Consider the following 25,734-nt stretch of genomic DNA (forward strand, 5'->3'; position numbering starts at 1 on the left):
TATTAAGAATCAATTTAAAGATAAATTTCAGAAAAAAAATAAAAAGCGGAAAGGAGATAATAATGATAATGATGAAAATAAGGATAAAAAAAATAAAAAAAAATAATTTTGTATAAAATAATTATTTAAATTATTAAATATGTGTACTTTTTACATGTTTAGATATTTAATAAAAATTATATATTAAAAATTTTTATTTGTTAATTATTATTTAATAAAATTCGCTGCTTTTTAAATTTCTATAAGCTAAATTAATTATTTATTCAAAATTAATAGAATAAATATTACAACTTTTGTTTGAGATATGCCCAAATATAATATTAATAATTAAATTTTCAACAATTTGCAATATGGGATACGTAACAATAACAGTAATATTATATGTAAAAATTATAGTTTACAAAAATTAATTTAAAAAAATTAATAAACTAACATCATAAATAGTAAAAATAACAAACAATAATAAAACTAAAAAAGTAATAAATAAATAATAAAAAAAATAATATTTATAATATTAATAACAATAAAATATTTATTTAATAATAAATTAAAAATAAAAAAATAATATTAATTGTATTAATAATAATTTATTTATATAAATAAATAATTATTTATTTATGTAAATAAATTATTATTAATATTATTAATATTATTTTTTTATTATTAATTTATTATTAAATAAATATTTTATTGTTATTAATATTATAAATATTATTTTTTTATTATTTATTTATTAGTTTTTTAGGAACGGATTAGAGAAAATCCAGATAGAGCGATACTTTGTCCTAAAAATGAGGATACTTTTAAAATTAATGACACAATCCTTTGTAAAATGGAAGGAGAGGAAAAGGAATATCTCTCAATTGACTTTATTGTAAGTGATGATCCACAGGAGCAATTAAATTTTCCAACTGAGTTTTTGAACTCTCTGACACCTTCTGGAATGCCAGTTCATCAACTTAAAATAAAAGTCAGTGCTATAATAATCCTATTAAGAAATTTAAATACTAAGAAAGGACTTTGTAATGGAACAAGATTTATAGTAACTAATTTGAAAAATAATCTAATTTATGCGGAGGTTCTAACTGGTCCTGCTCGAGGACAGATTGTCATCATTCCAAGGATAGATTTAATTACAAGTGATTTGGAATTGCCATTTAAATTTAAACGAAGACAGTTTCCTATTCGAGTATCATTTGCTATGACAATAAATAAATCACAAGGACAGAGTTTAGAAAAAATTGGGATTTATTTGCCACATCCTGTATTTGCTCATGGTCAACTTTATGTGGCATTTTCTAGAGCAACCAAAAGGGAAAGTGTAAAAATTAAGATAGATGAATTTAGCAATCAAGGACATCTAATTGAAGGAAGTGAAAAATGTTTTACAAAAAATGTAATATACAGAGAAATTTTGTAAATTGAAGAATTATGAAATTGTATGAGAGCTAATAATAGCGGGTTAGCGGTGGGTACATTAGACGTAATCAAAAAATATTTGAGTAAGGAAAAAAAATTGGTATAATAATTAAATAATAAAAAAAAAAAATTTGTATGTATATATATTTACTAAACTAATGTTTCAGATTTAAAACATATTAAATTGTGTGGAAATTAAAATAACAAAAAAAATTAATATAAGCAAACAAAATTTTAATTATAAATATTTAAGTTTATGCAAAACAAGACGCAAAATACAATATCAGGGAGTGAAAAAAAAATAATAGTAGTCATCTTCTAAAAATTTGCAACATCAATATATAAATTTCGTGAAAATCGGTCCAAAAATATGCAAGTAGTTCGCGGTAATACAGACAGAACAATTAATCTTTTGTGTTAAATCAGGTTTTATAAAGGCTTTATGAGAACCGCGCGAAGTGCGGTCCGAATTATAAAAGCTTTGAGGACCGCGCGAAGCGCGGTCCGAAACGCTAGTTAACTAATAATGTACATGAAGTTGCGCGCGTGCGTGCGTGTTTGTGCATGGGTACGTGCGTACTACGTTGGTTGGTCGAGTAAACAATAAATGAAATGCAAAACAATATTGTCAAGTTAATTCGCTGTAGCAAATCCCAAACATTTGACAAACAAGGTTCTTCATGTTAATGGTGTGGTGTTGCTTTTTGCTTTGGCATTTTAGCCAGTAAACCTTGAATCTCATTCATTTCATCATATCTCTTCCACAATAGATTAATTATATACCGTGCTATTTTTTTAATTTAGCAGACAAGCTATTTGCAGACAACCTGTAATAAAACAAAATAGACTTTGTTAAATATAAAATTTCTTTTTAATACACACTAGATTGTAAAATTAATACTGCTTGCTAATAGCTATTTGATAAGAAGGATTAATAAACATACATCTGTTCTTATACTGTCATTAATTATACGCCATGCAAGAGTAAGTAATTTATCATCTGATCCCACATCCTGAATTAATGTTAATAATAAGGGACGGTATGGTTGATATATTCCCTGGCGAAAATAGGAAGTTTTATGCACGTTTGTTTGACGTTTACATGAGCGTTTGCAGAAGTTTGTTAAGAGTTTAAAAACGGTCAGTAAGAAGTTTGTAGAGCAGAAATTGCAACACTGCAGCGTTTGAAAGGCGTTTGTATATAGCGTTTTTGAGAGTTTGCACAGCGTTTACATAACATAGGACGTTTGCTGAGAGTTTTTATAACATTTATAAATTTTCTATTAAGCGTTTAATGGACGTTTACTTTCATCATTGAAAACTGTGTGCAGCCTCTATTAAGCGTTTAATCGGCGTCTATTCTTGTTAGAAAAAACGTCGTAAAGAACGTTTACTATGGATTTATAAACGTTCAGTAATTGTTAAGACTGGTTTATAGAGATCGTAATTGCTTTCTATAACCATAATTGTAATTGTAACATAAAGATTTGATCAATCCTATTGTTTGATTCGGCAGTCCATATGCCGAATCAAGCAACGCGATTAATCAAATCCTTATGTTACGATTACAGTTACAGTTACTGAAAGCAGTTACGGCCTTTATAAACTAATCTTTAGTCTGAGGAAAAATCACTGAAAAATGAAAGACAAAAATACAATCAAATATAAACAAAAATCATTTATTATGTGAAAATACACACTCCAACTAATCCAGGGTATACTCAAATCTTATAAATAAATTCCCTGAGGATTCCATGATTTTCCAGGTACTTTTGTTCAAAATTTCAGGTAAAATTAAAGTATTTAAAAAAATTTTAAATACAATTTTAAAATAAGTTATTTCTGTTATACATAATTTTTTAACATAAATAAAATATTTTTTAATATATATTTTATAATAAAATTTATTTTAATATACTTTATATAAACTTAATAAGTTTTATATTCTTTAAAAGTATATTTAAAAATGAAATTAAAAAGAGGCCATTTTTTTAAAAATTCCCTGAGTTCAAAATAAATACCATGAGTATTCCAGGATTTTTCAAGGTAGAAAAAAATTCCCTGAGAATTCCAAGTTTTCCAGGTTTTTCCAGGGAGTATACACTCTGTAACCCAATAGTTCACAACCAAAGAAAAATAAATACCAGTCTTACAATTTAATGACTTAAAGAGCGGTGTATGTGGCTGTAGTAGTCCTGAAAACAAGAGAAAATGTTAAAATCAAATCAATAAAATATTTAACAAAATTGTTTTTAAATTTAATAGTACACACTGAAGATTCTCAAATGTCGTTGCTCTTGATGTTGATGGCGGAATATTTAAAAAATCGAACGGTTGTAATGAGGACTGCGATGATTGTTGCTGTGGTGGCAGTTCCTGATAAAATAATTGTTGCGATAGTGGTTGCTGAGATGAGAGTGGTTGTTGGTGTTGTAATGACAACTGTGATGATTGTTGCTGGAGTGGCGGTTCTTGGTGCATTAATTGCTGCGGTAGCTGCTGTTGCAGTAGTGATTGCTGAGATGGCAATGGTTGTTGATTATTATTTTGCTGTAGATGTGGTAGTCGTTGGAGTTGCTGCATTATTTGAAGCTGCGACTGACCTCTTCTTGTATATTTGCGCTTTGGATCGGTGGGTCCACTTCGTCTACGCTGAGGGGCATTATTGTCGAGGTTTCCATCTCTTCTCTTCGTGTTAACGCCCCGAGGGCCTTGCATATCATAGGCCCGATCTGCGAGATAAGCGGGGAGTGCATTCACATACTTCTCCACTTCTGTAGTTGAGTATTTTGAATGCAGCTGCCCATTCTTATCCCAAATCTTCTGTTTTACTAACCAATCGCGGTGTAGGGCTGTAAAAAATCGAAGTTTTTAATATAATCTAAAATTATATAATTTAAAAAAATCTATTTGAAACAGTACCCACATTTGGCCACCATGAGGAAGTTCGAAGGAAATCTTTCGTTCTCAGTATGTTTGTTGCTGATTCGCACCCTTATAAGGTGCGCTTTCTCACCGAAGACTCCTTTAAGAAGAGCATATGCCCAGTCAGCGTGGCTTTCTTCCACATTTATTAATTTGGTATATGCTGCTTTGGAGCAGAAAACTGCATCTCCAAGAGGTACCTGGTAGGGGAGAACACATGAAATTAATGAAATTAGAGATATAGAAAGCAATCAAAAGTGTTGCACAGAACTCCCTTAATCTCTCTCACGAAGTAGCATTCAACTTACCTTCTCTGTGTCTGACGAAACCTCACTGGTGGAGGCTGAACTTGTAGAAGACAGTGGTGGTCTCATTCCTAAAACATGAATAGACAACATGAATAAATAACAGTGATCTCCATTTCTATTTCAGACATGCATTTTTTACAATTACTTCATATGCAAAGTCACACATAATGTTTTATAAGAGCTCGGAATTGGTTTTAATATACAAAGCCTTAACCCTTCATGTTTGACAAGCACAGAAATATGTACAAGAAAAAATTCAAACATCAATCAAGAAACTTTTTAGTATTACTAATGTGCTATATATGAAAATAAAATAAAATAAAAACATGCCATTTCACATTCATCACACAAGAAAAGCGTAAGACTGCAAATTATACCTTAAAAGTGGAGGAAATCTCCAGATTAGCGAGAGAACAGAAAAGATCACTTGAAACTCATAGTTGAAATAAAAGCGAAATCTAACTTAATCAAATAATTTACTTTAAAATAAACACGAAACCAATTAGATTACAATTAGATTGCACAGACAACAACGTACCAAATCTGCCATAATAACATGTGGAGCATTATATCGCACAAGAATTTCTGCATGTTGAAATGAATCACGTAGTGGCTTCTTTAGAATATTGTCACATGTCGTATTTTAAAATTCTCTAACTGTCAAGTTTTCCACATCAAATATTAACTTTTTTTAGACCTTTTACTTTTCGAGGTCCACAGCAACCATGTATTATATTTCTTGCATCTTACAACAGTGCTTATATAGAAATAGTTTTAAAATAATGTTTTCGACGGTTGTCATGCCCTACTTCCATAAAAATATCATGACTAACATTCAAGTAAACTTTTTAATTATAGCTGTCTTTGATACTACACTAATTATTTTGATTACTTAAATACTGCGCACAATAGAAAAAATATTAGGAATAAATATTAAATATCACACACATACTCACACACACACACACACACACACACACACACACACACACACACACACACACACACACACACACACACACAGAGGAATAGGAATTATTTTAAAATAATAAAATAAAAAAACTGATATAGGAATACAAATTCAGTATAAAGGGCTTTTACTAACTAATTAGTCCTTCATACTCGAATTTGTATTTTTATATCAGTTTTCTCAATTTTATTATATTTTAAAATAATTCTTATTTCTAATATTTAATATTTATTCTTAATATTTTCTATACTGTGCGCAGATGAGTCTAAGTATTTTGCTTATTATATTAATTTTTATAAATTTGTATTACTGTTATTATTTATTATCAATATATGTGTAGGTAATATATTACTCTAATTGTAAGTTTATTAGTCTTCAATATTTTCATTTTCGGGCAAACTGTTCAACCAATGTTGCACATACGGATAAGGCTGTGGGAACTTACTTATCGAGTCCCCTACATTTGTTATATTTCTCTCCAACTCGGCGAATTTCTCCAAGTTTACTTTTCCTGTATGATCCAATTTCTTCTGAAAATTTTCTTGCATTTCTTCTATTTTTGTCTCTATTTTCTGCAGATATTCTTGGAGAATATCAGTATAATCTCTCACTACTTTAGGTGAATTATTCCTTTGTGCCTTCAATGAAGATTTCAACTCTTCATTTTCTCGTAAACGTTGAACTATGTCTTCATCATCTGCGACACTTACTGATGCATCACTTGTATTATTTGAATTTAGATTCCTAAATGACAATAATTTGGCATGGATTGCATCGGTAGCATCTTTTTTAGTCTTTTTCCTATTTTTCTGAAACAAAGAAAATGTATCAGTAAATTGCCATATGTCAAACATTTGCAAAAATTATATTTACAGTCAAATCACGATTGCTGATGGTCATATTACATGAGTTCATATTAGCTTGTTCTGATGCATCATCAGTTGAGTTTGGTTCTGATTCGTTTTCACTAAACAAGATAGGCCAACTAATTCTTTTTATATGTATGGCATGCTCCAATGCTTCTCGAGATTCTGTAAACCAAAAAATTTAATTTTTATTTATTTTTATTTAATTTTGTAATTGAATTGTTCTCGTAAACTGAAAACAAATGATTCAAAAGACCACCTTCAAACAATTATAAAAATACTATCTGAATATTTCTTAGAACATATATTCACCGGAAGGGAATTGAGCATCGAACTTGCATTCAAGAGCTGTGCGAGAGAGAAAGGTAGTGACTATCAACCGCAATACGCATGTGCTGATATCGTCGTTGCAATGGGACGATTTGTTTGATTTCACTGACTTTTTGAATATGTCAAAACCAAATTCAGATAAATCATCTCACGGCAACGATGATATCAGCGCATGCGTATTGCGAATGATGGTCAGTAACTACCTTTCTCTCTCGCACAGCTCTTGAATGCAGGTTTGATGCTCAATTCCCCTTCCAGTAAATATATGTTCTAAGGTGCATTCAATTATCTTTGTACAATCCATCAACATTTTTAGGTTATGATTTCTAGGTTTTAGACTTAGGACAATATTACTTACCAGCAAGCAATCCGATTAGAGCATACCACTTGTGCTCTTTTCCATCCTTGCTGCCGTGCGCAGTATTAACGATATAAAATTTTGTTTTCTCAAAATCAGTTAAAGATTTCGGATTCAATGCTACCTGTTCACCTTTTCTGATTTTTACTTTGATTTTATGCACTGATAGTACTTCTGTTTCATTGCCACTTTTATACTTCACCAACGCATACCACCCAGAATTATCCACTTCACTCATAATAAAGATTAAAATAAAAAACAACTTATTTACACCCGAAATTGAAATTTTTATAAAACGGATTCACAGATCACTCGCAGTTCGCAGTTTCACACGTCTGCTTCACGTTAGGTTGTGACCGGTCTTTAGAGAGTAACGCGTGGTACGTATCACTCACCAGTCCCCAGGTTGCAACGCTTTCGCCAAGTTTCATCGGTCGCCAGGTATTTTAACCAGTGGAAATACCAAGGTTTGGTTGTTTGATAAGTAACGATGGACAACTTTGGCCAAAGATCCTTCTTCGGGCCAATTTCCCTATTTCCTCGATTTAGACTTCCTTCTTTTTCTGTTTCAGGTCGCCGTTGGACATCGATGCACCGCCCGTAGGATCCGGAATCATCGACAGGACAACCATTCACAAGGATGGTCACTCAACCGATTAGGATTGGGTAAGTATCACAGGTAAGTAACACTTGATTTTTATTGTCACTAATACGTTATATATATTTAATGAAATTATGATTTGTTACAGGGAATCTCAATTAAATTAACTCGCGCTGTTTTACTATGGCAGGTAATAACGCGGTTACAATTCTCACACTTATATCACGTCACGTTTCGTTACAAGTTATTTCGCGTTCGCGTCAACGAGCTTGAACGTGTTTTTTCTACGCGGTACGAGGGTGTGAGCGGAAACCCCCATCGCCGAGCGATCCTTACGCGTCGGGATTCGGTGAGACTCTCGCTATCGAGTCTTCGGATCGCCGCTTCTTATACTATGTCTCCCCACTACTGGGTCACCGGCCAATCCGTGTCCTCCGCGCTGACAGTCGTTCAGCACCAATCGCGCGTCAGGCGTCTCGTTATGGTCCGCGCTCGCCGCTGGGTAGTCACCTAGTTATCCCCACCACGCTCGCGCTAGCCAATCGTATCATTTCCCTTTTCGCGTTCTTAGCGGACGCTTCGCGTATATTACAATGCTTAAAACTAACTGTACATTCATATTTACATATATACACACTTCAATCATTTATTCCTTGAACATAATATTAATAAGTTAATGTTGTTAATTGACTTCATACCCTGATTGATTTTCACAACTAAAAATAACGTCAATTAATAATTCTAATAAAACTAAAAATAAATAGCATCTGTCTGCTTGTTTTAAATTATAAAATAATTTCCAATCAGTGTCTTTATTCTTCAACACCTGTTTATGATTGGTTTTTCATTACGTTAACTCAAATTAATTTCCTAACTGAATTAATGATTGGAATGTGTCTCAAATATTTATAAGGTTACGTTATTAGAGTTTTATAACGATTCGTCAACTTTCGTTTATTGACCTCGCACTGATCATACGGATCGTTCTCTAATCTCTTCCTTTTTATTTTGTTTTCATATATTCCATTTTTTTCCAACGTTACAAACTTATTCTAATTATTAAAAGATTATTATTAATTATATTACGAACCTCTGTTCGTACGCTCTATCGTGCGTATATTATAATTAATGTTTCAACTCAAAATAACTCTAGGATTTATCTTTCCTTTTAATTATAAATCAAAATTAACTATTCCTTCTGCGCTCTTATTATTTCAATTAACTTTTGCTCTTGCGCATTCTATAATTAGAGTCTTATCAAACCTAAAGTTTGCTAAACAAAATAAAAACAACTTATTCTTTTATTCAAAACTCTATCTTTAAAACTTAAGTCTATTTTGATCTACCTTTAAATATTTATATTATTTTACATTTTAACTTTATTTAACTTTTTATTCCTTTTCCAATTATAATTTTAATTATAATTCTTTTTTCCTTTTAAACTTTATAATTATTATTTTAAATAAACTTATAACTAACTATATACATTTCTCTCTTTTTATTTACAGGTACCTTGGCTTCACTCCTTGGAAGATCCAGGTCTCGGCTCTGCTGCTGAAACGGGAATATTCGAGCTGTGAGCGCCTGTCGGTCGCAAGGTTAGGTTTCGTTTTCTCGCCTTCTTCTCTATCTCAGGCCTGCGTACAATAGACTCGACCAGAGTTTCTCTCTGGACTCGACAAATAAACGAATACAATCACTGTTACCTGAAAAAGAATCGCAATTGCAGATGCAATCGTAGTGTGATACATTTTAAATTCTCATTGTAGATACCGCTTTTTAAGTAATATTTCAGTTAATTTACATATTGTTCTTTACTAATTTAAATTGAAAGCATAATCTAAAATGGGACGTTACAAACGTTTTTTGTATACTGAGGAAAATATCCCTCGCTCCACCGCTTATCGTCGGCGACAATGAGCTGCTAATGGGGCAAAACTCTCATAATTCTAACCAGGTAACATTTTCAATGAACAAAAAATGTAATACTTCGGCGGAACTTTCACAAAAAATTTGTTGATCATATTATTTTACTTGTGTTTGATATCAAAGTATGTATTAAAATTTTAATATTACCAAATCAAAAAAATTAATTAAAAAATTTTTTTTTTAAATGTTATACTTCAGAACTTTCACACAAAAAATTAGTTATTGATTCATATTATATTACTTGTGTTTGATATCAAGCAGTATGTATTAAAATTTAAATATTGTATCAAATCATCACTTTTAAGTAATAAGGACTAATTATATTTATAATATAATTATAATAATTAATAATATATTAATATAATTAATCCTTATTACTTAAAAATGATGATTTGGTACAATATTTAAATTTTAATACATACTTGATATCAAACACAAGTAAAATAATATGAATCAACTAATTTTTTGTGTGAAAGTTCCGAAGTATAACATTTTTTTTCACTGAAAATGTTATTTTGTTTCAGAATAATACAATATTATTTACAACAATGTCAACATCATAGAATGATGTTGAAAGGACGGATACAATATCACAAGACAATTTTATGTATGTCAATAGAGTTACTGATGACTCACGTATGTCACATTCTTGGCAAGTATGCAATAATTTTTTAAAATTCTGAATATTATATTTTAGTAGAATAAGATGCCCATTTTCTTAATGATTATTTTGTTTTCATCTTGCATTTCATTTTTCTTTAAGAGCAATTCTAATGCAATACAAGAAGTCATCACTGATATGACAGAATCAACTAAATCTGATATTCCATTTAATAGTGATGAAATCATTAAAGAGATTGCCTTAGATTTATCATCAAAAAGTTCAGAGTCTGCCTCATCTTCAGAGAGAGACTCAAGGCCTAAATTATCATCAGAGGAAGACTCTTTTATTGATCATAATAACAGTATGGAGACAAAGAATAAGAAATTCTTAGAGAGATTGTGTAACTGTACAAGCACTACAGCTGGTGATGTTATTTTCATGTGCCTTGTGTTAGGAGTGAGACATAATTTAACATGGGAGGCACAGCTTGACATTCTCCGAATGGTCAATTCAATTTACGACAAGGAAAATATTCCAGAAACAAAGTATAAGTATTTTCAATACATAGAGAAAGAAAAAGAGAGCATATCTTATCACATCTGTTGTCCAACATGTGAAGTATACTTAGAGGAAAAGAGCTGTTTGCCAGAATCTGTGCATTGTTCTTATTGTGCTAATAATGTTGATGTATCTCAGCCATCAAACTTTTTTTTATCCATATCATTAGAGTCGCAGTTACAAAAATTAGTAAATGATTCATGTATAGCATCCTCATTATTAACCCATAGATTTAATCGCAAGAAAGATCGCTCTGATGCTTTCGAAGATATATATGACGGAGAGCAGTACAAAAAGCACTGTGGTTCTGGAGGAATACTCTCATCCCCTTTTAATTTTTCATTTTCTTTCTTTACGGACGGTGTACAAACTGGAAAGTCGACTGGTAAATCATTGTGGCCTATTTATGTAACCATCAATGAACTTCCATTTAAAGACCGTAGCAGATATATGCTTCTTGCTGGACTATATGTTGGACCTAAAGATCCGAATCAAATGGTTTTCTTGCAACCCTTTGTTAAAGAAGCAAATAAACTATCCTCTGAGGGTTTTTCTTTGATTTACGAGGGAAAAGAGGTTGTCAGTAAAGTCATCCTTTTATGTGCTGTAACTGATTCTGTTGCACGGTGGCAACTTCTCAACATGCAATCTTTCCATGCATTTTATGGTTGCACATTCTGTTATGAGAAGCAGGAGAAAACAGGACCAAGATTGAGGTGTTTTAATATCCTCTCTGAGATAGCAGATGAAAGAACGGCAGAATCCACTTATCAGGATGCAAAAAGAGCTTATGAAAATAAAGATGAATCACGTATAGATAAGCGACATTATAAAGGTGTCAAGGGCCTATCTATTTTGATAAATCTACCTTATTTTGATTTGATTTGGGGTTTTGTCGTTGATTACATGCATGCTATTCTCTTGGGTGTGATAAAATCTCATATGGAATACCTGTTTGATTCTACTAAAAAGAAATGTTGGATAGATATGACAGATAAAATTGCTTTAAAAAATTTGACAGACACAATAGATAGCCGTCTTCTTAGCATACAACCTCCAACAGGAATAACTAGAAGTCCTCGTTCAATCGAACACTGTTGTAAGTGGAAAGCTTCAGAATGGAGGTCGTGGCTCTTGTTTTATTGCATGCATACCATGCTTACAAGGCCTACTTAAAGACAAATACTTGACTCATCTCGCTATGCTCTCTCAAGCAACTAATATTCTCCTTCAACATTCTGTATCTCGTATTGAAATTGAGGAGGCGCACAACCTGTTTCTTCAGTACTGTTATTACTTCCAAAAATATTTTAAACCTAAATACACAATCTACAATCTTCATCTTCTTACCCATGTATGCAAATGTGTCATAAACTGGGGTCCCTTGTGGACACACAACGCATTTTGTTATGAAGGACAAAATAGACATTTATTACAACTATATCAGAGTCCGTTTCAGGTTGTTTCACAGATTGCTCGTAAGTTTCTTATGTTCAATTCACTGCCTATTCTATGTGAAGAGCTTGTGTCATCTGAAAGTACTATTGATTTCTCAGAAAAAGTTTTAAATAAGAGACTTAGATTTTTTGTACGTTCTGATGAAGCACTTCTTCTAGGGAAAGGAGAACGTGATGTTTCGCTTTTGTCTGAAGAGGAGCTTGAATGCTTTGTTCGTTTTGGATATTTTAACGTTAACAATTTTACTTTTTTTAATAGATTATTATATAATGGAATGAGGTATACTTCCTCCCAATATGTCGATAAGAAGAAGAACAATGATTCTTATGCCATCCTAAAAGATGGGAAAGTTGTGAAGATAAAATACATTGTCATGTCACCATTAGGGAAAATTTTACTTCTTGTGCAAACGATAAAATGTTCCAGACGTTTATTAATTCAAAACGATTACGTTGCTCTAAGACATATCCTCAAAATTAAAGGAATTGGCAAAATGCTGTGCATCAAACTGTCTCTCATCAAACAACCTTGTGTTGTGATGAATTTACCTAATAATACCTACGTGAGTGGATTGTCTTTTGGTTGCCATCGGGATTGATAATAAAGGTTTTAAATTGATGAGTTTTTTTGTAATGTATAGCTTTTTATATTTTTCATTTTAAAGAGTGCAAAATATCAAAAATTCGAGTTAATTTTTATATAAAGAATTTGAATCCATAAACTTTCTCTTCTAGTAATTAGGTTATTTAGATATTAAGGATTTTCACATTTTGTATTTTATTTATGCAAATAATTATGTTGTATTTTATATATTGGAACAAGTTGATCTTTTTCTTTTACCTTGTTTATATCCTATACTTTATTTCCAAGAGTGCACGCGAGCATTTTATATAAACCAGGACATATCGCATTTATTTTTCAAAATATTTATGGAATAAACTATTTCTCTCAATCACTTATAATAGATAAAAAATATAAAAAATAAAGTTATACTAAAAATTATATATGAAATATTTTGATCTTTTTTTTTCTTAAAATTCTTTTTTATAAAATAATTATATTATTCAGTTTCTTTATATAAGTATATAAGTGCGTTCTCTTTAAATAAAATAAATAAGTAAAATCTGAATTGAAATTTTTTACGTCTTTCTTTAATTTATACCTTAATTTACACTTGACCCTCTAAGCTGCATTCAGAAACGTTCTTGAGTGCATTATTCTCTCTTTCTATATTACTGAAAGAGGAGGAATGCACTCGGGGACGTTTCCGAACGCAGCTCTATGTGAGTGAAAATTAGAAAGAGGCTTATTAGATGAAACTGAAAGAGAGATCGTTATCAAAAAACGTTTGATGAACGGAGGCAAAACGTTTGTCTTACGGTATTGGGAAAAGCGTTAGCTAAACGTTTGAAAAGTCTGACAGCAAACTTTCTGCATGAAGGTATATCAGCGTTTACTGAACGTATCTAAAAAGCGTTGCCTCAGCATTGCAGAACTTTTATGAAACGTTACATACAGCGTTTATTAAGTGTTTAGAAAGCATTCAACATCCAATAGCGTTATGTAAGCGTTTTTACAAAGTTTGAAAACGTATAAACTCTCAGAAAATCCTCATCAAATGCTTGTCAACGCTTTATAAAGCTTCTTATTTTCGCCAGGGCTATTAAACAACAATCTGAATGTTCCAAAAGATAAAATTCACTCTCTAGAATAAGATTTGTACGATATAGAAATTCTTGTGTATGCATAAATAAACTTGTTTTTAACTGAAAAAAAAGAACAATAAAATTTAATTAGCATATTAACCATCAATAAATTATAATAGAAGATATATTCACGAAACTTACCTGTAGTTCCCATTGTCGTTATCAATTTAGTATTAGAAACTTTGCCAAAAAGACTGCCGCAGGAGTTAATAATAAAGTCCTATACATTTTAAGCTATTGCGAGCATAAAACTTTTCAAAATATTATTGCAGTAGCTATATGTTTTATATTGTACAATTATAAAACATGATATGTCTAGACCGTAACCTAGCTACTTTTTATTATGAAGCTTATTTTTGAAAGAGTCAAGCATTTGACCACGGTATGTAGATATGGAGGGAGAATGCTGGCCTGAAAGTGTTACCAACATCTGTGCGAGAGAGAAAGGTATAGATTCCTCCCATTCGTCATTTATACGCGTGCATTGTTTCCAATAATGTCTACCAGTATAGCGCACGCGCATAGAGGATGAATAGGAATTATATCTTTCTCTCTCGCACAAATCTTGGGGACACTTTTGTTACCAAAAAGTATGTTATCTATGGATGCTTTCCATTTAGCAACACAAGTTATTTGTTAACTTACTTAATGTTTACTTTTATCAGCTGCAACATAAATAAACGGAAGAAAAGAGGAGGATAATTAAGAACAACATAAAAGGATAATAAAAAACATAATTGCTAATATTATTCAGGTATGTTTATGAATGAATGACATTTAACCAATTTATAATATTCTATTATTTATAATTCTATGCATTGTATTTTTAATTCTGCTATGCATTCTCAGTATCGTTGCATTGTTTGCTATTTATGATTGGTTTTAAGATCTGGTTTTAATATAATTGTCAAGGTATACAATTATCTTCTTATTGTACTCGATACACATACATACATATGATTATTTAGTTAAATTATCGAAACATTATTTGAAAACATGTGCTTTCACAGTAATAATATATATATTACAGTTAATAATATTATATTAACTTTTATTCGCTTTCTTGTTTTATATCAATAATTACATATTTATAAAAGAAATAATAGCATATATGATAGTGTAACAAGAAAGTACCCAGACAACATTATGTCGTCTTAATGACGTCTTAAAGACGTCTTATAAAATCGTCAAAAAGACATCTTTTAGACATCTTTAAAACGTCTTATGCGTCGATTTTCGACGTCTTTAAGATATGTCTCAAAAACGTCTTTAAGACATATCTTATAGACGACTTTAGAACTTACATTTTTGACATATTTAAGACATAATATTTAAGATTTATTAAGACATATTTAAGACATTTTTAAGACATTTTAAAGATATTTTAAAGACGTATTTAAGACGTTTTTAGAAACATCTTAAATACGTCTTAAATACGTCTTAAATATATCAAAAATTTGTCTTAAGACGTCTTTATTGTTGATTTTACTTATTTTTATAATTAAAAATAAATATTACTTTAGAATACAAAAATATTTTTATTTTATTAGTAATAATTACAATATTTAATGTATAAAATATTAGAGAAATATAATAATAATTTTTATTTTTTTGTCAATAAGTATGAGATCCGATCACCCGCATGTCTCAACCATTCTTGAATAACTTTTTGCACTTGATACAAACTACATTGCTCCGTACTAGTAACATAATCTGAAATAATTACAAAAATATTTAAATTACAAATTTTTTAAACTTATAAATATTATAATATATTATAATTATACAATATAAAATATAAATATTATACTATAATAATATATATATAATTTAATATTAAAATAAGAAAACAAATAGAAATTTATTCAAAGAAAGAGCAACTATATTTATTGTTAATTAATATAATTTTTAGAACTTATATTTATTATGTTTTTATATATATTATATTTTTAATTACCTATAATTATATTGGCAAATCCTGTATCTTTTATGCCAATTGATTGTTTAATCCCGGTCCATGTGATTTTTTTGGCTACAGTATCACTCATAACATATTTTATAATACTTCTTGTTTTCATGGCATACGTTTTGCCTCCAATTTTTGCAATTTTATTTTTCTGCAACAAAAAAAACAGATATAAGTGCCACGGCTCTAAAAAATTGAAGCAAATCATCTAATCAGCATGCGTTATGCAAAAGTGTGTTCTCTGGCCTTTACGAAAAAGCTTATGCGGTGGCCCTATAATGGCTCTGGCAGACCAGCGCGATTTTACGATGCGCAACGCGCGATATCCAATGAGCGTACAGTTTTTCGAAAAAAGCAGTACGTTCATTGGATATCGCGCGTCGCGCATCGCAAAATCGCGCTGGTCTGCCAGAGCTATTTGTGGACCCAGCCTAAAGAAGAAGAAGAAGAAGAAGAAGAAGAAGAAGTGTGAATATTCCATCCACGATGTCCGTGAGTTCGTGTGCCATATGCCGCGTGTGCCGTGTGTATATTGCTGCCAATTCTGAAGAAAATTATGAAATGCTGATTGTCAGAACTGCACAAGTTTTAAAGCAAGAAGACAAATAATTAACAAACTTACAAACTGTTTTCTTATTTCTCTATCTTGCTGGAGGTCCTCTTCAAATTTAAGGAAATCTTCTAGAGTCTCCAGTGGAAAAGCAGATAATAATTGTGTATGATGTTCTGTAGTATTAGTACCTGTGGCATCCTTATTTTCTATTAGATTTATCAAAAAATCTAATTTTTTTTCTGTTCTGCGCCATGCTTTTATTATTGTTGTTTGCATTGCACGACACTCTTCTATGAAGTAGAAAACAAAAATATTAATAATATAACAAACAAAACAACAATAAACAAAAATATTAACTTCTACAATATATTTTTATAGTAATCAAGATAGGCTCTGAAATACAAATATAGAATCCGACAAAGGAAGGGCTAATGAGATCCAGGCACGGAAATAAGATACAATTTTGTTGTTAGAAATCTTTTTTATTTAAATTTGAACGTTTCAATCCCTCTTTTGGACCATTTTCAGCACAATAGGTAACAAAAATTCTTTACGTTCTGAACTACAATGTCAAGACTTCTTCGGTAAATCCTCTATTAAAAGGATTAATAGAAGACTTACCGAAGAAGTCTAAACGATGAAGTAGTTTAGAATGCGAAGAATTTTTTGCTATCCGTTGCACTAAAGATGGTTAAAAAAGAGAATTGAAACATTCAAATTTAAATAAAGAAGATTTCCAATAACAAGATTGCGCCTTATTTCCATGCCTAACTCTCATTAGCCCTTTCTTTGTCGGATTCTATATATATTTTTTTTATTTTAAAACAGAATTACAAAAAATTATATTTTAAGCAGAATTTTAAAAGATTAAAAATGTGCAACATAAATGACACATCAGCATCTTTATACTTTATGCAATATATGTAAATGAAAATTAAATAACAAAATATACATACCGCAACAAGTATGGCACTCATTATGTGTTTCATCGTTGACATCATTATATGTTTCATCATTGACAACATCATTGACATCATGACCATCAGAATCACTGGTATTATGAACATTTACATCATTATCATTAATGACATTATTATCATTATTATGATTAATGATATCATTAACATCATTATCATTAATGACAGCATTAACATTGGCATTTATTTCATTAATAAGAACATTGACGTCATTAACATCATTAGGATCATTTTGTGATGTATAGTCACTATCTGAAATATCTGAAATAAACAATATTCTATTACTTTTATTTTTTATTAGACTTTTATTAGACGAAGCTATACTATTTAACTCTACAGTTAGATTAGCCAGTTGTAAATGCTTATATTTTTAAAACTATTACTTGGATTGAAAAATTGTAATGAATTTTTTACTTCGTTTTTTAAGAACTTTTATAAAATATTTTGATTTGTGAACTACGAGACACTAATGTATATACATATATAATGTTTTAAATGAAAAATATTATATATATCATCAAATTCATCCTCTTCTTCACAAATTGAAGTTAATAATTTCATACTCTTCATATTTTCTGAAATTTATTCCATTAGAAATGTCAATTTAAAAATTATTTGTGTTCATTTATTTATATATATATAATCAGAGTTAATATTTTTGTCATCTTTTAATTACATTATTATTTATTGTTACAGGTATAAAAATTAATAACAAAGATCCATACATACCATTTCGGCCCTTTGGAATATGCTTCTCATTAGATGCTCCTACATGAGAAGATGATGCCACATTATTAATACTTTTTGGTGAGTGTTCTATAAAATAATTACAAATAAAAGAAAGATTATTTAAAATATAGATTATTTAGAAGTTACAAATAAAAAAAATGAAATGTATCATCTTTTAATTACATTATTATTTATTATTACAGATATACAAATGAATAACAAAGACATACATACCATTTCGGTCCTTTGGAATATGCTTATCATTAAATGCTCCTACATTAGAAGATGATGCCCCATCATTAATACTTTTTGGTAAGGATTCTATAAAAATTACAAATACAAGAAAGATCATTTAAAATATAGATTATTTAGAAGTTACAAATAAAAAAATAAAAAGTATAAATAACAGAAAGATAGAATAGAGATGATAAATAGAGATAATAAAATAGAGATAATAAATTTAATTATAGATGAAAATTTTATGTAACTATGAATATTTGTTTTCATGCAAAATTAATTGTTGTCATTAATTTAATATGAACGTATTATTATATTTAAAATATTTTTTCTTATCTTTAAGTAATATATTGTTATTTATTGTTTCAGATTAAAGAAGTCACTCCAATTAAAGAAAAAAAATACATACTGTTCAGTTTTCTATTGCTGTATTGTCTATATTCAGAGGACATTGGGACATATGTGGAAGGCGGCGCTGGTATGCGACTTGTTTTTTTTCTTACATGTTCTGTACAAAGTATATAATAAGTAAATAAATATACCTAGACAGCACCAAGTCTAAAAATGACGCATAAGATATCTTTAAGGGTACGGTCAAGACTACACTACGAATGCTTTGAAACATCATTCTATCTTTATTCTTCTGGAATGTATAAAACAAAGAATGATGTTTCGGAGCATTCGTAGCGACACTTTGACCGTACCCTAAGATATCTTTAAGTTGTCTTTTCGATATTATATCATAAGACTTCTTAAAGATATCTTAAAGGTTTCTAAAGATATCTTATACGCCGATTTTGGACTTGGTGCTGTCTGGGTATCTATAAGTAAAATATAATAATAAGTATAGAAATAAGTAGAGATACTATGCCGGTTCTAACCCAGGTCCTCTGAGGGGGGTGCGGGGCGCGGGGGGTTCCCCGGGGCGAGGGGTATGACGTCACGCGGGGCGGGGGTATCTCGATGGTGCGGGGACTGACGTCACGCGGGTGGAGGGGATATTTCGACAAAGGAGGGGGATGGGGGGGGTCTAAGCATGTTCGGCAACTGATTATCTTTGTGATTTATGGCTACCCGAAACCATAAAACTATGTTTTTCATTTTATGGACATTTTATCATTAGGAAAGGAATGAAGATTTTAGGGCCGACGCTGCGACGAACATGTCAAACATTATTTATAGGGGTGCAAATGTAAAAGCGTTGACGTTGGGCAGCTTTGTACCCTCGCGGAAAATCGGTCGTAAACGAGAGCGAAACATCTTCCTTAATATTTTTTTAAGGAAGAATGCAACGTATCAGCGCCAACGTTCGGCAGCTTTGTACCCTCGCAGAAAATCGGTCGTAAACGAGAGCGAAACATTTTCCTTAATATTTTTTAAGGAAGAATTGCGATAATTTTGAGAGGGATAGGGGTTGAAACTTATGGAGAGAGTCTGTCTCCGCATCAAAAAGTCTCGAACAGTCGCCGAGCGAAGTGCCAGTGAATAAAGTGTTAAAATGGATTTTGAATCAGGAGACATTTTCGGGCCAAGTTTTTGGAAGAACCTGTTTAGGAGAATATTCACAAATGTTCCTTTCCTAGGATCGAAGGAGATTTTTAAGGATACATTTTTTGGAACGCGGTTTTTTGAGAGCGTCATTAGGACCATATTTTTGATGTTCGTTTCGCCTGTAAGTATTGTTTTTTTTATTGTGTGTGAATTGAATTATTAAATTTCCTTATGTTACTTATATAATAAAATTTTTTTTCCAGGACGCTTTAATAACAATGGACTCAGTTAGAATTGATGGCTTTATGAACATTGAGAATTGTCGGTGGATACGCATGGTGCGCCGCGATGATAGGTATTGGTTTGATCACATGTGGGGTGATACTGTGGACGCCCGCGAATGGGAGGAAAACAACCCGTGGATGCGGGTAGATATATTTGCACTTCGCGAGCTCTTCGGATTGAAACCATATCCTGAGGATATAATAGAAGATTGGAATCTCGAAGAGCCCGAGGAGCCCGAGGAGCCCGAGAATTTGGTGGTGAAGAGGGCAAGATTATATTGTAAGTTTTAATTTTATAATAATAATAAATAAAAAAATTTTAAGATTATTAATGTTTTTTCTGTTATGCAGGAGTCCTGCCTGGTCACTACCGCAGTTGCCGCCACCGCAGTCACCGCCACATCATCCGCATTCGGCCGCCCCACCATTATCCAGCCACTTAAATTTCATATTTTAAATTTTATATACTTTTTTTATTTTTGAATATATATATTTTTCTTTTCATATTTTATATTTTAAATTTTAAATTCACACACACACACACAAAATTATAACTATTACACATACCTATTTTATGAATAAAAAAAAATTATTTTAAATATAAAAACACATATTTTACTTTAGAATAATTCCTCTCTTTCCTCCCATTTATATTAAGAATATTATTATAAAAAAAATTATTATTAATATTGGAAAAAAAACATTTAAAAAAAAAAATTCTCTTTCTTGCGAGCACCTCGCGCTCCTTCGCTGCATCATCTCTCGCGTGCGCCTCTCACTATGTCTGTCTCTCGCGTTTGCCTCTCTCTCTCCTCGCTGCGCCTCGCGTCATCTCTCTCTCTCTCTCTCCTCGCTGCGCCTCGCGTCATCTCTCTCTCTCTCGCGCTATCTCTCTCGCGCTACCTCTCTCATGGTCCCTAGCCTCTCGGTCTCTAGCCTGGCGTTCCCCCTTCCCCGCATGACGTCATCCACGGCAAGGATCATGCAACGAGCTACGTATGAGAGCTGGGGAACTGTTTATGGGTGGGAAAGAGTGCGGATTGGAAATGCATGCAAAGAAATTACATCATAATTTAGACTTAAAAACTCTTTATTCTTCTTTTAAATATTTTTTTCTTACATATTATGGACTAAAAACTAAAGCTGCCAGCTCGCAATCGATGAGCTGATGCTTGTTGAAGGCGTCGCTAGCGCGTATTACATTTGATACTTCTTTAGGATTCGTTACATTGGACGCGATATTTGAAAATTGCGTAAACTTGATATCGACTGTATTGGTAATTTTAACCAATCGGTCAAAAGTTACATCAATGCATGGATCGAGATCGAACATACGGTGTAACGTCGATTCGATCATCATCATGCATACATTTGAAGATTCAAGACTTATTAACTTGGCGTTGTTAATCGTACGAACTCGCACTATTAGTGGTCCAACGCTTATAAAACTGTAGGCATCTTTAGAATCGTTTCGAACCAGATTCTGAATATTGTGACGTTGCTCGTAGAGTCCCTTCCACGCTTCGAGAGATAGTATTAGTTCCTTTCCTCGATGATCTCCTATGGCGATTTCCACGTAACTCGGTGGATCCACTTTGATACCAATTTCGAGGAATTTAAATTCCGTAGCTGTCAATGCGTATCGTCTGCCTAGTATACGAACCGCACGCTCCAACGAAATGCTGTAAAAAATGAAATTAGTTTGAAAATAATACAATTTGTAAAAAATATAAAGATAGAAAGAAGTTAAACAAAACTTACTCGTCACATTTATTCTCAAACGATGGAGTGTCATTACGACTCGGTACGTAATTATTCACACGTCTGCCGGAGCCACTGCTTCATTCAGCGTAGTACATATTTCCCAGATTTTAAAAGTGAACCACCAGCACGAACGGTTAACGCAACATTGATCGTATAAAATTAAGAACATACATGACGCTTATTTTTAAAAGTAGTGGGGTAAATGTGATGGGAGATTCTAGAATACTATTGGCGCTATGAAATTTAGGAGAAGGGGAAACGGCGCTCGGATAAAAAGAATTTTTAGAAACGATTCGTGAGGAAAGGATTGGGGAAGGGGAATAAGAGATAAAACACATTAATGTTTAAATATTTTATTTTTTCAAATCTTGCAATTCTTTCTGGCGTTGCGACCACCAGTTAAATATTTTGAATACATTTTGTAATGCGCAATTCTTAACATGTTTTCCACATCGCATAGTGTTTTTAACATCTAGATTATTTAGAGACTCGATATCGTCGTAATCAGCATCCAAGGTCTCAATAATGAAACCGTTTCGCGCATCATCCAATATATCGGCTAACCATTCTCGCTTTTCAAGTCCTTTTACATATACGAGAATGGATTCTTCTTCTTCTTCATGAGGTCCACCAACGATAGCTGTTGTAATCAAACGCTGAGCCATGCTATATGGAACGTTTCCATCTTCCCATTGTAATCCATGATGATTTTGAGTCAACCATGAGGCTTGGCGTCTCTCCGATTTTATGAGCACACCCCATGGTACAGGACATGCGAAAATATAATGTGATAAAATAAATCCTCTTCTCAGGATTGCCGCTTCCTTTACAATGAATTGTTTATTGAGGATAAACCCCTGTAGATCCACAAACGTTGGTACGGACATGACGAGATCTCTCTCTCTCTTCGATGTATCAGTTAAAAAGAAGAATGACAACCATCTCATAACACTTTGATTTATATTCTGCTATGCTTCCCCCTCTCTCTAAATTGTTGGTGCGTTTAGGCCATTTTGCGCACAATGTTGGTCAACGGATTGTACTGGATCACGCGATCGTGTATGATGAGACAGTACGCAGTGGTATTCATCGGCACATTCTCCTTACACTTGAATTCCAATCTCACATCCACGATTGCGCTCTTGACCGATTCGTTTTGTCGAGAACAATCGATGATCACGAACGGACCGTTACGTAGAAACATTGAGACGGTGAGACTTGGCTCGAGATACTCGTATGCATAATAGTTCTTGCAGAAACGCGCGAATACGTATCGTACAGAATCGACCATCTGTTTTTATCGAAATCCAGATTCATATCGTCGTATAACATTCCGAGATAGAGTTTCACATTGGTCATCTTGCAATCGTCGAATCGACTCATATCCTCAGACATGATGTTTTTCCGACCTGTCTGCAGAGCGAAGATAACATATCGTGGCTTCTCCAGCTGAGTCGCTGTCTTAATAGCCCATGAATGCTTGGTTGTACGCTGCAATAGCGGATACTCATACAGATCCCAGGAGCGAAAACCCATGCTGAGGTAATGTCCGCTTTCCAGAGCGCGCAGCATCGACAGCTTCTTAATCTCGCTCAACAACACATGTGGCATTCGCCATTGTATCTTGAATATGTTGATCACAGGCTCCAGCGTCGAATTTCCAACCAGACAATTGTTGTCGTTGCGCGATCGTATTAAGATTAACTCATTACGAGCGTTAATCACCACTCGTCTGTAATCCTCGCAAAATCCCAATAACATGTAGAGCGGTACGCAAAAATTGAAGTTTCCATTTGCAGTAGTCGGATCAGTCCAGTCGGCGTTTCTTATAATCACGCTTCTATCGGATGATATCGTTACATAGTTTTTGAGCAAACTTGTTATTCCCACGTTTCTGTTGCGATCAATCTCCACGCCATCGAGTTCGTATCGAATCTCATCGAACATGAATGCGACACAATTATTTCCCAGTATCACAGCAGATCCTTCGGCTGGTTTATTTATCTTTAGTTCTCCCTCGATGTATAGGAAACTTTCATACGGTAACGTATACAGATCCTGTTGTTGTATGGGTATTCTTATCTCATCACTGTGTCCGAATGTTGTGTTAGCGAACGGGTTGTACGTGTGAGTCTCGATCTTGACGATGCGATCGTCGAAGATTGGCTCGTCTCCAATGTTGAGGATGTCGGTCATTGTTCAGATGTTTCGCACCGCGAATCCCAAAGATTGTAAAAACGCAACGTCTGATGCGTTCAGTTTCTTTTTCTTAGTGCAACCGGATGATTGGATATTAGTGAATGTCGACGTTGTTGTTGTTGTCGCTGGCTGCGTAAGATTGTGTTATCTCTCGTGTCTTTCGATCCGTTCAACACGAGCATCTCATACGCCGCACACGTACGTTATCGCTGTCGTCGTCGTACGTGCAATCTAATGGTGGTCTCTTCTCTTCGAAAATCGAACAATCGTCTGTCCTGGTCGACAACGCGTAACGTTAAATCCGTAATGCGCACGATGATCGGCAGGTAAATGATGTGCGCCGGTGTTTCCGATATCTTATATCCTGGTGGTACCCTCGGTGAAAATTCATGTATCGTATGAACGAGTTTGCCGTTGCTGTACGCGCCCGCGGTCACATTACATTCTACGCGGATAATGTTCACGTTGATAATATTAATCGGCATGTCCGACTTGTGCCATTTTCGCGGCTACAGTATACGGTTCGAGAATCCCAGCAGCGATCCAATGTTGTTAGGCTTGCTAAAATTCATTCTGTAGGCGCATTTGATCTCGCTCCTCATCGTATTTTAATTAGCGCGGAGAACTATCGGATATTCTCCATCTTCAAAATCACCGTCGTCATTCGTCCGAATATACGTGGTGTCAGCGTGTTTTTTATCATCGTCACGAACAGCGTGTCGCGGACGTTTTCGTGAAATTGCATGTTTCAACAACTCATGTATCGCTTGCAGCTCGTACGATCCCTCGGGAATCGTAATTTCCGCGTCATCTTTGCCAAAGTAAAATTTATTATTCGAGGAATTCACGTTCGATATCGTGTGATAAATCTCAAAATCCGCTAGACCTAGTTCGTATCCATCGTCGCTCAAATCTACGGCGGAAAAGTAGTTTACCGCGAGAACGCTACTCTTCCCGGTCAGTGTGAATGTCATAAACATGTTGACAAAACTGTTAAACGAATACTGAGTTAAATAGCGCAATGTCAGTCTTTAAATTCACGTGCATCGACCGCTCGGAGAAACTGTAAGCACAATTGTCCACAGATGCTTTGATTGTAAGTTTGAACAGGTGTGTAATTGTATTGTATCTTTGTCACATTTAAATATCGCACCAATTCATTCGGCGGTCGAAGATTGCCGAAACTGTCAAAATATATAGCGCGATCCCCCCTCTTTGCATACGCTACCCAATGAGTACCCGATCCTTTAGCGTTATCCAAATTTACGATGCCGCTCTCGTTTCGATATATACCACCGATCGGTAATGAATCACGCATGAAAACACCTCTAAAATACGGAATGTGCATACGTTTTGCCAGTTGTAGCAATTGTATGTTGGTAGTTACGCCCTGTGGCATTTTTAGCGTCTCTTTGACGTTTTTTTTCCCCCTTTTTTCTCGTTGAAACTCCTCGTCCGTGTTTGTATGGAGCGAGATACAATCCGTGACCTTCCATGGCGCG

At 33.0% G+C, this 25,734-nt stretch overlaps 1 protein-coding gene and 1 pseudogene across 1 annotated transcript; both read right to left on the reverse strand.

Moving 5' to 3' along the window:
• Positions 1-2,102: 2,102 nt before the first annotated feature.
• LOC145943368 (cyclin-C-like) lies at positions 2,103-14,292 on the reverse strand (annotated as a pseudogene).
• On the reverse strand, positions 3,584-7,414 carry LOC145943929 (uncharacterized). Its single transcript, XM_083051849.1, has 7 exons — positions 7,177-7,414; positions 6,496-6,653; positions 6,068-6,431; positions 4,653-4,720; positions 4,346-4,544; positions 3,692-4,271; positions 3,584-3,614 (listed from the first exon to the last, which is right to left on the reverse strand). Exons 1-7 carry the CDS (start codon positions 7,412-7,414, stop codon positions 3,584-3,586), a joined length of 1,638 nt encoding a protein of 545 aa, XP_082907975.1.
• Positions 14,293-25,734: the final 11,442 nt, after the last annotated feature.

Source organism: Prenolepis imparis, unplaced genomic scaffold (genome assembly GCF_030444845.1).
Source record: "Prenolepis imparis isolate NDT839.2.m4 unplaced genomic scaffold, iyPreImpa1.0 SCAF_12, whole genome shotgun sequence".
Lineage (NCBI taxonomy): Eukaryota > Metazoa > Arthropoda > Insecta > Hymenoptera > Formicidae > Prenolepis > Prenolepis imparis.